The sequence below is a fragment of the Ailuropoda melanoleuca genome, chromosome 3 (assembly GCF_002007445.2).
Source record: "Ailuropoda melanoleuca isolate Jingjing chromosome 3, ASM200744v2, whole genome shotgun sequence".
Lineage (NCBI taxonomy): Eukaryota > Metazoa > Chordata > Mammalia > Carnivora > Ursidae > Ailuropoda > Ailuropoda melanoleuca.
This window is the reverse complement of record NC_048220.1, coordinates 88,132,079-88,145,517: the sequence shown is the minus strand read 5'-3', so window position 1 is coordinate 88,145,517 and position 13,439 is coordinate 88,132,079. Positions and strand designations below refer to the sequence as shown.

General features: G+C 33.5%; 1 protein-coding gene across 1 annotated transcript in view; it reads left to right on the top strand.

Annotated features, from left to right (window-relative positions):
* Positions 1-13,439, top strand: part of RANBP17 (RAN binding protein 17) — a 324,733-nt gene that overhangs the window by 34,646 nt on the left and 276,648 nt on the right. The window contains exons 7-12 of the mRNA XM_034655658.1: positions 517-682; positions 3,848-3,921; positions 6,256-6,375; positions 8,263-8,409; positions 9,031-9,203; positions 11,263-11,456. Coding sequence (XP_034511549.1) covers positions 517-682; positions 3,848-3,921; positions 6,256-6,375; positions 8,263-8,409; positions 9,031-9,203; positions 11,263-11,456 — 874 coding nt within the window. The remainder of the gene's footprint in view (positions 1-516; positions 683-3,847; positions 3,922-6,255; positions 6,376-8,262; positions 8,410-9,030; positions 9,204-11,262; positions 11,457-13,439) is intronic.

The following is a 13,439-nucleotide window of genomic DNA, read 5'->3' as shown; positions in this document are numbered from 1 at the left end:
TATTCTGATTGTGTCAGAATGGACATTTTGTAGGGGCTGGAGGAGGGGTGTGTTCAGGATTGTTCTCTAGAAGTTTTTGAGTGTCTTCTTTCATTCAGACAGCTCTGACAACCTTTGTTAACCGATATGGATCATTTATACATAAAGTTCCCCCACTTGAAGAGTAGTATATTTTCAGCTTGTTCTAAGCCTTTGAGCTAGTAAATCCCATAGATTTATACATTTGTGCTGAGTAAAGTATTTGTCCTAAAGTTACTTTTTATAACTTTAGAAGATGACCTACAGTTTGCAGTTAAGTCTTATTCTCATTTTAGAAAATTAAATTTGAAAATAGCCTATTGTAGATTTTTGTTGATAGTGATTTTACAACTTTTTCTAATATATACAACAACATAACTTTGTAAACTTTTCTTTCTAATTCTAATTTGGCATTGAAGAGTAATTTAAATTAGTGAAGTGGAAATTTGTTTACTGACATATTTCATAATGTTTTATTTGACTTTCAACTTTTTTCAGGTGTTGGCCAAACCTTTAAATCTTCAGGATGAAGGTCAACAAAATCTAGTAATGCAGGTCTTGAAACTGGTCCTCAACTGCCTTAACTTTGACTTCATTGGCAGTTCAGCAGATGAATCCGCAGATGATCTTTGCACAGTGCAGATTCCAACAACCTGGAGAACAAGTAAGAAGAAGGTTTAGCGTGAGGGATGGTCAGAGTAAAAGGCACAGAATTAAACAATATAGTTGCCATATGTGCAGTTATCTCCAGTTTTTGCTAGGCAATCAAAAAATTCAAAAAGATTTGTAACACAAGGTAGCTGCTTGATACCGGTATTGAAATCTGTTTTCCTTACTTCATATCATGGGAGCTTCCATATTTTAATATTGGAAAATAGGAAAGATAGCTCTAGAGTTAGGGAGAAAACAGGTTTGGGAGGGAAAATGAAGAGTTCTGTTTTGAAAGTTTCAGATAAACAGAGTGGGAGAGTATATAACACTGACAGAGAAAACATAGATTTCAAAGTTAGAAAGAGAATGAATTAGAGTAACTGACTTAGCAGAGCAGAATTGCAACTTACTTTCTTACAGAGAAGGATACCAAGAAAAAAAACAAGCTGATTTGCTCTTACACATTTCAGAATGATGGCCCTAGGGTATTCCTGCATTCCAGAGGTGAGGTAAGGAATAGGGCTGAAAGGGCTTGGTAAAAAAGTCTGTATTCTGCCCAAAGTCCCCAGGATCTTCTCTACCACCTGTGCAACTACCATCTGTGCCTTTTCTCTTCCCTGTGTGCCCTTCCCTCTTACTTCCCAAGACCAAACCTTTTTATCCTCGAGAAATTAAACTGGATATTTAGAGATGTCAGATATAGTAGGGAAACACCACAGATTTTATGAAAACTTCTAATATGGAAATCAAAGATTAAAACAAACAATTAAAAGGGACTCAGTATTCTTAGTATCATGATGAATACATGAACCAACACCTGTAGTAAAAATTGCACAGACTACACATACACACATACACAGACACACACCCACACATATGCATGAGTGCATGTAAAAATGGGAAGTATGAATAAGATTGATGGATTGGATCAGTGTGATTTCCTGATTGTGATACTGTACTGTAGTTTTGCAAGAATTTACCATTGGGGGAAACTAAGTAATGGGTGCAGGGGGTCTCTTTGTATTATTTCCTGCAACTGCATATGCATCTATAATTATCTCAAAAAGCTTTTTTTTTTTTTTTTAAAGGGAGAGTTTAGTAGAAACAGACAAAATAAACAGTAGAAGTAAACTTCAAAAAAGTATAGTTAATATCCCCAGGGAAATAAGAAAAGGTAGCGCATTCCTGAAATAAGAATAGGATATTGTTGTTTTTTATTTTTTTTAAGTTTTATTTATTTATTTGAGAGAGTGAGAGAGCGAGCGCATGATGGGAGGGGTAAAGGGAGAAGGAGAAGAGAAATATCAAGCAGACTCCCCACTAAGTGTGGAGCCCAACATGGGGCTCGATCTCATGACCCTGAGATCATGATCTGAGCTCTATCAAGAGTCAGACGCTTAATCAGCTGAGCCACACAGGTGTCCCAGAACAGGATATTGTTTTAAAAAGAAAAGTTTAGAGAATGTTCCAAATATAAAAGACAGTTGCCAAAATAAAACATAAAAGTTGGAAGGTAAAGTTAAGGAAATGTCCCAGAAAGTAGAACAAAAAAGCAAGAAGAGATTTTATAGGAGAAAAAAAATACAAGAATATTCGAGCATGAAATTAGGAGAGCTGGCATCTGACCACTAGGAGTTTGAGAAAGAGGATAGAAAAAAACAGAAGAAAATTTGCAAACAAATAACACCAAAAAACGTTCTCAGCACTGAGATATAGTATTTCAGATTGAAAGATCCCATCAAGTGCACATAGTAATGAATGAAAAAAATAAATAGTAAGCTTCATAATCATAATCATTTCAGAGTAACAATGATAAAAGGAAGATCCTAAAATCTACCAGAAAAGAGAAGTAAGTCACCTACAAAGGGTTGGGGTCAAGAATGGTATTAGACTTCTCAGCATCAGCACTGGAAGCTAGAAGACAATGGAGTAGTGCCCCCAAACTTCTGAAGGGAAATAATTTTCAAACTAGACTGAAATTACCAAGCGTAAGGTAGAATTAAGACCTTTTCAGGGGCGCCTGGGTGGCTTAGTCATTAAGTGTCTGCTTCGGCTCAGGGCGTGATCCTGGCATTCTGGGATCAAGCCCCACATCAGGCTCCTCCACTGGGAGACTGCTTCTTCCTCTCCCACTCCCCCTGCTTGTGTTCCCTCTCTCTCTGGCTGTCTCTCTCTCTGTCAAATAAATAAATAAAATCTTTAAAAAAAAAAAAGACCTTTTCAGCCGGTCTCCTGGAATTTATCACTTATGTGCTTGCTTTCAGAAAGTTACTTTGTGAAACGGGAGCTTCAACACAAGATGACAATGAACAGATAAAAAAGGAAGATAATTATGTAACAAAATTTAGGAACAGTCAGTCCCAAGTTGCAGGCTCTAGGAGGTAGGGGGGGAAAATGGAAATTATAGGTTATTTGATGCTATTGATTATGTGGAAAATGGTATGAAGAACATTTTACAAATCTGTCAGAGCATTTGGAAAGAATTAGTGACAGATAAATATACAACTAAGCACAGAAAAGATGCTGTGATTAAATCCAGAGAGTGTTAGAAATGTAATACAATCCTAGTGTACTCCTTGGCTCAGCTGTTAGCATTACTTACTTAGCCATAATAAATGCAAACACCTAGAATTGATTTAATCCCAAATTGTTAAAATAGTGGATGGATTTTGAGAGAGGACAGATTGTGGTAGGGGCAAAAGCCTCATATAATATAATTGGAATTCATTTGATTCTTAAGGTAAAACATGGTAAATAGCATGTTATTTGGAAATACGTATGTAAGTGTAGATAAAAGTTGACAGATACTTGGAATGGGGTAGGGTACAGCTGTTTTTTTTTATACACCTTTTAATAGTGTTTACTTTTTGATAACTATTTGAATTTTTAAACATTATATTACTTTAATACAAATGCAAATGGTAAGAAGATTATCCCAGTAAGAACTGTAGATGCTACATAGAAATAAGGAATATTTTAGCTAATTAGTTTCTATCTCTGTATTATTTCATCTTTCAAAGGAAAACAGCTAGGCAATAAAAAGGAGTTAAGCCTAACTGATAAGAGTGGTCACATGTTAGAGGTCTTAGAATTCTTGTTTGTGTAATAATGTCTTACTGATTACATTAAGATCACTGAATGGAAGTAATGGTATTAGAAAGTAATTTTTTTTTTACAGTTTTCCTGGAACCAGAAACATTGGATCTTTTCTTCAATTTGTATCATTTACTTCAACCACTATTATCTCAGTTAGTAAGTAAAAATCATTATTTCATTAAAAAGTACCTGCAGCCTTTATCTATGGGTGGTATATATTTACTTAAAAAAGTCCAATTTATATTCTTGATTGGGTTTACCTCTCACAAGAAATTCTTTCTTACGTCTTCTGGGATGTATGTTACTTAAGCTATTTGTAAGATTCTATTTATAGTCACCAGTGGATTCCATTTCATGGGTGAACCCAGAACCTCTAGCTGTTGATTTAGCTCTTGCCCAGAGCCAGGAAAACCTGTTAACCTCTAAGTGTACCTTCCTTTCTACCCAGTCCCCATCCCTTCTTCTGGGTCTCAGTCCAGTAGTTGGCCACACCATCTGTTACCTTCCCTTTTCACACCCTCTCTCTAACTCTTCCTCAATCCTTCATGCTCTAGGCTTGCCAGGTAGCCCCCATCAGTATCTCTGAATGAGAAACAAAGGGGATCTGCTCATTTGATTTTGTGTTCATCACTCCAGTTATTCATTTTTTTAAATTTAATTTCTTTTGTGTGCTTTAAAAATCTTAAAACTCCTTGATTATATAGTAACTTTGAGAAGGTCAACCCCATCTTTGTGGAACCTAAAACAGAGATCAGTCAAGATGGGAAAAAAAAAAAAGAAAGGAAGGAAGGAAGGAAAGAAAGAAAGAAAGAAAGAAAGAAAGAAAGAAGAAAAAGAAAGAAAAAGAAAGAAAGAAAAAGTTTTCAGTTTAATATCTAAGCTTCTAGAAGTAAAGTTGGAGGATTCTGATATTGCCATTTCCTGAAAAAAGATGTTCCAGATTTAAAGTACATATCAGTGGTATGTTTGTTTAGATATGTTATTGCCTAGAAGGGAGGAATTGATTTACAAAAATACTCTCTCCCATTTTTTTTTTTTTTTTTTTTTTAAACATGTCTGCTCTCCAATCAAGGGTTTAAGGTGGTGATTTTTAAACTGGGTTTCATAGGATACTCATGTTTCCAGGTGGTGCCAGAGTTTAGCCTTCTGTCTTTTAACCAGAATAGTTTTGTTTTTAGTTATTTAAAAACCATGGTTTCATGTATAATTATGTTTTGCAATAAAACAAGCTACTGGCGCTTAAAAAATTAAGTGGAAAACAACTGCTTTAAGAGAAAGTAACTTAACGTTTATTGGGCCTGCCCTGTTATTTGGTGCTTATCTCCCTTCATCCTCAAAGTGGCCCTGCAAGGTAGGTATTATTATCCTCACTATGTTGACAAGGAAACAGACCCAGACTGGCTAAAATGAATTTCATTAGGGCAGCAAACTAAATGATGAAGCTGATTCAAACCCAAATGTTTTTGGCCCCCAAACCCTGGATATTTTTAATACACTAGTGGTTCCCAAACCTTCAACACATCAGAATTGCCTAAGGAATTGTTTGTTCGTTCATTTGGGTTTTGTTTTGTTTTTTAAACAGTAAGGACTGTGGCAAACTGGATAACATCTAGAAGGCCATCCTCTGATTCTTGTCCCTGTTCTCACCTTTGCTAAGAGAGCCAGACATTATGTAATATCTCTTAATTAAAATATTTAAATATTAACAGCCAATTTTAATTTTTTTTTTTTTTTTTTTTTACAAAGTGGACAAACAAACACGGGGACCAAAACAAAACGTATGAGGGCCTTTTTGGCTGAAAAGCTGCCAATTTGTGGGCCTCTTACTTAATGATCAGACAGACTTCAGTGGTTTTCAGTAGTAGAATTAAGAACCCAAGTAGTGAAATTGTCTGGTAAGGTATTAACTTTTAGAAGGTAACTAGACCATTTTTGTAGAATATCTCATGTTTCCAGCAGCATTCTCCAAATTGTGCCTCAGCTTATTAATGGATGGTATGGATAAGATGTACCATCACCACATAAGTCTGGGATATGCTGTATTAAGTAAAGTTATACCAAGTTACACGAAAGTAAAGTTTTCCCATTTGCAGGATATCATCATACATAATGTATCGTGTTTCTCAAACATACTCTACCACAAAACCATCTTTTATTTTTTGTAGAACAGCCGTTTTATTGGTTCATGAACAGAGCTGGGCAACAGAGGCAGTTGGGACCTTTTGAGTGTATGCATGTCCAGGTTGCTTTGGCATATTTAATATGTGAAAGTATATTAGAAGAGAATACACATGAGTAGAAATTTTAGTGGTGGGGTTGAGGAGTGATGGGTGGTGTCGGTGATTGATGGTGTGTAGCTTTCATTATTTCTGGATTCTATAATACTTTTCTATCATTAAAATTAAAAAATAATTTTTATGTAAAGACAGTGTTCCTTGTGGCCGTAGTTACTTTTAAAATTGAAATGAATTTTGTTGTTCCTATTTTTAGGCACTTTCATGTTTAGTTCAGTTTGCTTCTACAAGAAGGTCCTTATTTAGCAGTCCTGAACGTGCCAAGTACCTTGGTAATTTAATTAAGGGAGTAAAAAGGATACTTGAAAACCCTCAGGTATTTATGAAGTAATTTAATTAATACTTAGTATGTAGAAATGCAGTTTTTCTGCTGAAAGGTGTATTAAACTCGTGACTTGATTATGATTCTGGAAGGAAGTATGAAGAAGTTTCCGTCATCCTTAGATCTCATTTGTAGTAGAAATGGACAGTGTTTAAAATGGATGCTTTCCTGACAGACTTCTATGTTCTTCCTTTTTTATTTTTTTCCATTCTTTTAGGTGAATAAGAATAGAAGGTATATATTCTGTGATGCTTCTTCTTTATACCATTGTGTACTGCGTTTCTTTGCTTGTACTTCTTAAATTACTAAAGTAAATATTTCAGAGTCATAGTTACCTTCTGAACTAGAAGACTTAATGTAAATCTGAATGTTAATATTGGATTAAGTGGCTTTGAATTATGAGATAATGTCTTTTTGCCCTCTTGTGGACAAATAAGAGTTTGTAGATTTAAGAATCTATACATTAACTTGCAAAGCTTCAATAGCAATATTCATTTCAGAGAATTGCAAACCATTATTAATTAGTGATTTTGGTTGCCTAGATAAAATTTTTTGTTTTATTTTTTTACTTTGTTTTTTGGTTTAAAATATATGTAATGAAAGTATGGATTTTGAGAGGTTAAATGATTTAAGGAGATTTGTCACTTAGTTATTACTAACTTTTGAGGGGACATATTATATCTGTACGTAAAGAAAATGTGCTTGCTCAGTAAGGAGCAATTGATTTTGTAGGTCATTCTCAGGAGTATTTTAGTATTTTGTGTGTTATGCTTTTATTTTATCTTTTCAGTGTTAGCACAATCATGAAATTTTGTTGATAAATGGGATTTTACTAATATACTTTAAAATTTTTAGTTAAGTTACTGTCATCAATCAGTATGTGGAAAATAATATGCTAATATCAAATAATTGTCTTAATTGCTTTTCCAACATCCTCATGTTCATGTTTCATGTCTGTAAAAGTTAGTTTGAATATTATATTACTTTAAAATTACAAACGTATTAAAAGACCTATGAATATGAAGTATCTATTTATAATTTGTCCTTAATAATTTGACACTATTTTATATTTTCATAGTGTTTATATGAATGAAATTTCTTAGAAACTCTTTCAGTATTAAACAGATACTTTTTGAATTCTCTTTCATGCCATCTACAATGCAAAGTGTTCGAACTTTTGTAAAGATAACACTTGTGCCCAGTCTTCAGGGAGCTCTCATAGACAACTAGGGACCTCTTTCTTGGTCTTTCCTTTTAACCTTTCCTTCCTCAAGTTTACCTCTGTATCTTGTAGTGCCTCTGTTAAACTTTCTGCCCTACATTGCATTAATTTATTTGAATGACTCTACTTTAGGGACCAGGAGTTGCTTGAGGGCACAGTGTCTATAGGTACTCAATAAATATTTGTTGAATTAAAATAAATTTCTATTTGTGTACGCAAATACCATTTTAACTTCAGTTCAGTTGGTATCACTCTTTTCCAGTGTTTCAAGAACCCATTCTGAGTTTTCATCTTAAATATTTCTCAAGTCTTCTGTTGACTTCTGTTTAAGCCATAGGGTGCGCATGCACACACACACACACACACGCACGCACGCATGCATGCACACACGCAAATTTTTTGTGTAATACAGTGGGTTCCCAAACATAATTTAGGCATCATGGTGCAAAGCTTCTTCCATATCCTCTACTTTGGATTTCTTATTATGAATCATTGATGACAACTTTCATTCTTTCATTAATAATCTACCCAGTTGATAACAGAGTACCAATGAAAACTGGAAAGCTTAGTAAAATACTCCTGGAATTTTATTGATAGGTCATTATCTTGGTGTGTTTTTAAGTATTTTTAAAAACCTTTCTTTTTGTTTTATAATTTAGGGTTTGTCTGATCCAGGTAATTATCATGAATTTTGCCGATTTTTGGCTCGTTTAAAGACAAATTATCAGCTGGGAGAATTAGTTATGGTGAAGGAATATCCTGAAGTTATCAGATTGATTGCTAACTTTACCATTACTAGTCTACAGGTAAATAAAAATATATAATTGATGTTAAACAGTAGATAATTTTAAAAACAATTTCTTGGTAAGATTTGGTGGAGACTTTTAATATTTGTTATTGTACTTTGCTAAAAATACTTATTCCAGGGTTTTAGATAAAAGTTCATTGGAACATATTTTATAATAAAAATTTAGAGACTATCTGATTATCTAATAATTGAAGAATGAATTGAGAAGCTATAATAAAATCTTCGTGAAGAAATAAAAACTTTTTTTACAGATTTTTTTTGGGAAAAATTCTTTTTATAAGTTTGGGAGAAGGTTTTAAAACCACATTTTCTGCATGATACCAACTCTGAAAAGTATTCATGGAAAGAAGATTAGAAGGAAGTACACTAACATTTTAATATTGATCGTCTTTGGGTGGTAGAATAATGAGAGATTGTTGGTTTCTTCTTTATGCCTTTTGGCATTTACAGAATTTGCTATGTTAAATGTTCATTGGCTATATAATTAGAATAAAAGTTAATTTTAAAGTCTGTGTTTAGTAATTTGTCAAAAAAAATCTTTTTAGTAATTTTGTCTTTATAATTCTTATTCTAGGAAGATATGTCAATTTTAAATAACATTTGCTTTATTTCTTTGTAGCATTGGGAATTTGCTCCCAACAGTGTTCATTATTTATTAACTCTGTGGCAAAGGATGGTAGCATCAGTGCCTTTTGTGAAATCAACTGAACCCCACTTATTAGACACTTATGCACCAGAAATCACGAAGGCCTTTATCACTTCTCGGTTGGAATCTGTTGCCATAGTTGTGAGGTATTGAAAACTAAATGTTTCTGTTGTGTTTTTACCTTTTGCGTCTTGGAATTTAAAACGTTTGAGGCGTAATTTAGTGTAAAATCACCCTTTCTAGTGAACAGGGCTATGAGTTCTGACAAGGGCATACAGTTTAGAACTACCCGTACAGTTAGGATAGAGAATAGTTCCATCAACCCAGAAATTCTTTTGTGTCCCTTGTAGTCAGCCCTTTCACCACCCTCAGCTTCTGGCAATTACTGATTTGTTTTGTCTTTCTGTAGTTTTTGCCTTTTCAGAATGTTGTATAGATGAAATCATATGGTATGTTGTCCAGCTTCTTTCACTTAGCACAATGCATTTGAGATTCCTCCATGTTGCATCAGGAGTTCTTAAAATTTATTGCTGAATAATATTTCATTTTATGGATATATCACAGTTTATCCATTCACCTGTTGATGGACATTTGGGTGGTTTCTTTTTTCATCAGTTATGAATAAGACAGCTATAAACATTCCTAAACAGATTTTTGTATGAAGATAAGTTTTTATTTCTCTTGGGTAGATACCTTAAGTAGGAGATTTCTGGGTTGAATGTTAAGTATATGTTTTACTTTAAGAGAAGATGCCAAACTATTTTTCAAAGTGGCTGTATCATTTTGCATGCCCCACCAGCAAGGTATGAGAGATCCAGTTGCTCTTTATCCTCATCAGTACTTGATATTGTCAGTTTTTAAGAATTTTAGTCATTCTAATAGGTGTGTAGTGGTACCTCATTTTGGATTTAATTTGCATTCCCTCAATGACCAGTAATGTTGAGCATCATTTTACATGCTTATTTACCATTTGTATTGTTTGGCAAAGTGCCTGTTAAATTTGTTGCCCCGTCTTTTTTAATTGGGTTGTTTATTGAGATTTGAAAGGTCTGTATATTCTGGTCACAAGTCTTTTTATTGTATGTGCTTTTTAAATATTAGCTCTCAGTCCATAGCTTGCCTTTTCATTTCCCTGACAGTCTTTTTCAAAGAGCAGAAGTTTTAGAGTTTAATGAAGTCTGATTTATCCTTTATTTTTTCTTCTAGGAGTTTTATAGTTTTAGAATTTACATTTACTTCTCTGATACATTTTGAGTTAATTTTTGTATATGATAGGAGGTAAGGCTTGAAGTTGGGTTTTTATTTTCTGATTTTGCTCTTTTGGTTTTTGATGGATGACCAATTATTCCAACACCATTTGCCTAAAAGACTATCTTTTCCATTGCATTGCCTTTATTCTCTTTTCAAAAATTAATTGACCACATCCATGTACTTTCTGGACTCTGTTCTCATTAATCTGTGTGTTTCTCCTACCAGTACCTTGTCTTGAATACTGTAGCCTTAATAGCTTTGAGATCAGGTACTATGAGTCTTTTGCCTTGGTTTTCCCTTTTCACAATTGTTTTGGCTCTTTTACTTCTTTTGCTTTTGCATGTAAATTTTAGATTCCTCTTGTCAGTTTCTACCAAAATATCCTGCTGGAATTTTGACTGGGATTGTTTTCAATTTGTAGATTAATTTTGGGGAAGAATTGACATCTCAGCAGGATCAAGTCTTTAGTCAGTGAGCATGTTTATCTTTTAATTTATTTAGCTCTGTGGTGATTTCTTTCCTCACTGTTGTATTCAGCCTTGAGATTTTACATATGTTTAATTAGATTTAATTAATTAGATTTTTTCTGGTGCCTTTGGAAGGTGCAGTTTTTTAAATGTCAATTTCCAGTTGTTCATGGCTAGTTATATATAGTGTTACAGTTGTATTTTGTATATTGACCCTGTATGGTAGGACCTTGGTAAACTCATCTGTAAGAGGCAGTAGCTTTTGCGGGTGTGTGTGTGTGTGTGTGGGGTTTCTTTGGGACTTTTGTGTATATAATCATGTTGTCTTCAAACATAGAATTTACATTTACATTTTATTTCTTACCTTCCAATCTGTCTTTTGTTTCTTTATCCATGATAGAATTTTTATTTAATATAAAGTTTATTTGTGGTGAATAGAAGCATATCACATTCTAATGTCTGCAAACTTGTTCTTCTATATTTGCAGAGATAATTTAGATGATCCACTGGATGATACTGCTACTGTGTTTCAGCAGCTGGAGCAGTTGTGCACTGTCAGCAGATGTGAATATGAAAAGACATGCACTCTTCTTGTACAGTTGTTTGACCAGAATGCTCAGAATTACCAAAAGCTTCTGCATTCACCTTCTGGGATAACTGTGGACAAGGCAATTCAGGAAGGTCAGTACATTTTATATGACTATCTATGGTATTATGTTGAATTTTAAGTAGCTTCATTAGTCATTTTAATAATTTTGCTGCAAATTATTTTTATGTGTTTCCCCCAAATCCTCATCCTCTAATAAGCCATTAATTTTATTAACCTTCTGTGTATTTTTGTTGCTTGATGGTCAATTTTCAGTCCTTAATAAGATACATGGGAAGTATTTCTCTGGAATCACTATCAAGAAAAGCTGATAATGGTATTTGAGTAGAGTTCATTAACTTGTAACTGTCTTTTAATTAATCAAGTTTCCTTCTTTGGTATAGTTGACTATAAATTCAGAGTCTAGTTTCATCCAATAAAAAACTGTATAAGACCTCATTATGGTTTTGCATTTGTGTATTAGCCTTCACCATGGCTTTGGTTTATTATTGTATTTTAATTCCTCAATTTTCTCATTTTTCTTTAATCGTTTATTGAAGGAAGATTTATTTATTGCTCTATGTCCCTTTAAATCCTTTCAGGAACATAGGGAATAAAATTAAATACATTTTTCACATTTAAGAAAAATGAATATGAGACTGGAACTGGGTGTATATATTTCTTATAGGAGACACTTTAATTATAGTTGCAGAATGTTTTTTTCTTTCTTTTGTTTCTTCCTTTCATCATTTTGGAAAGGGAATGGTAAAGGATGATAGTCATACTCTCAGTGATTTCCTATCTAAACTCTTTTTAAACATTTGTTTAAAGATTTTACATTTACATAGTATCTTCTTAAATGCCTTTTATTATCTGTTTTTGTTTTCATTTTTTGAGTCACACATTAAAAAACTGCTGCTGGGCTAGATAGTGGAGTAAGTAGTTAACCTTCTTTACTTCCAATGTTTTCTCTTATTAAGATCTTATTATTTATAAATTAAATTGAGGAGCGGTATTTTTTGCAGCATTTAGTCTTTTCATGATTGATTTCTACTTTCAGTAGAATTTTGAAAATTATTTAATATTAAATATATACAAAAGTTTATTTACGTATATTGAAACATAGTGACTAGCAATAACAACACCATCACACAGCTTAAAGAATAGTTCAGTAGGGATCTTTGCTGTTCCCATTGTTCTCTGTCCATATCTATCATTCCTGCCAGCAGAAAATACTTGCAATCTTGAATTTTGTGTTTATCAATTGGTGCCTTTTATTATTCATAGTATTACTGCATACACACACAGACACACACACATATATATTCTGAAAATAATGCATGGTTTTACAAATTTCTGCACTGTATACAGCTGGAATGAAACTGTATTCCTCTACAACTTAATTTTTTTTTTCCCCTCAGTATAGCATTTATGAGAGTCTGTGTTGATGCTATGGCTATAATTCCTTCATTGGCACTGCCACTGTTCTCTGTCGTTTCAACATACCAAATTTATTTGTCCATTTTCTTGTCAGTAGATATTTGTGTTTTTTTCTGTTTTTTTGCTAATACAGTGAGTGCTGCTGTAAGGATTGTTATATATACCTATTACATAGTTTCAGTAGATGATGCCAAAGCAGTTTACAGAGTGATTTACTACTTTACATCCCACCCACCCTGATCTAGATCTTTGCCAACAGCACATAATGTTAGACTTAAATTTTTACTAGTTGAGGTAATATACCTCATGGGTATTTTAGTTTTTATTCCCATAATTATTAATGAAGTTTCATATTGTCTTATGTTTGTTGACTCTTGTGTCATTATCAGTGATATATACATTCATGAGTTTTGTTCATTTTCTCCTCACCATTTGGATTATGAGTTTTTCTCTTACTGATTGAGTTCTTTGTGTATTTTTCACACTAATCCTTCAGTTATTTATTTTTTTTTAAAAGATTTTATTTATTTATTCGACAGAGATAGAGACAGCCAGCGAGAGAGGGAACACAAGCAGGGGGAGTGGGAGAGGAAGAAGCAGGCTCATAGCGGAGGAGCCTGATGTGGGGCTCGATCCCA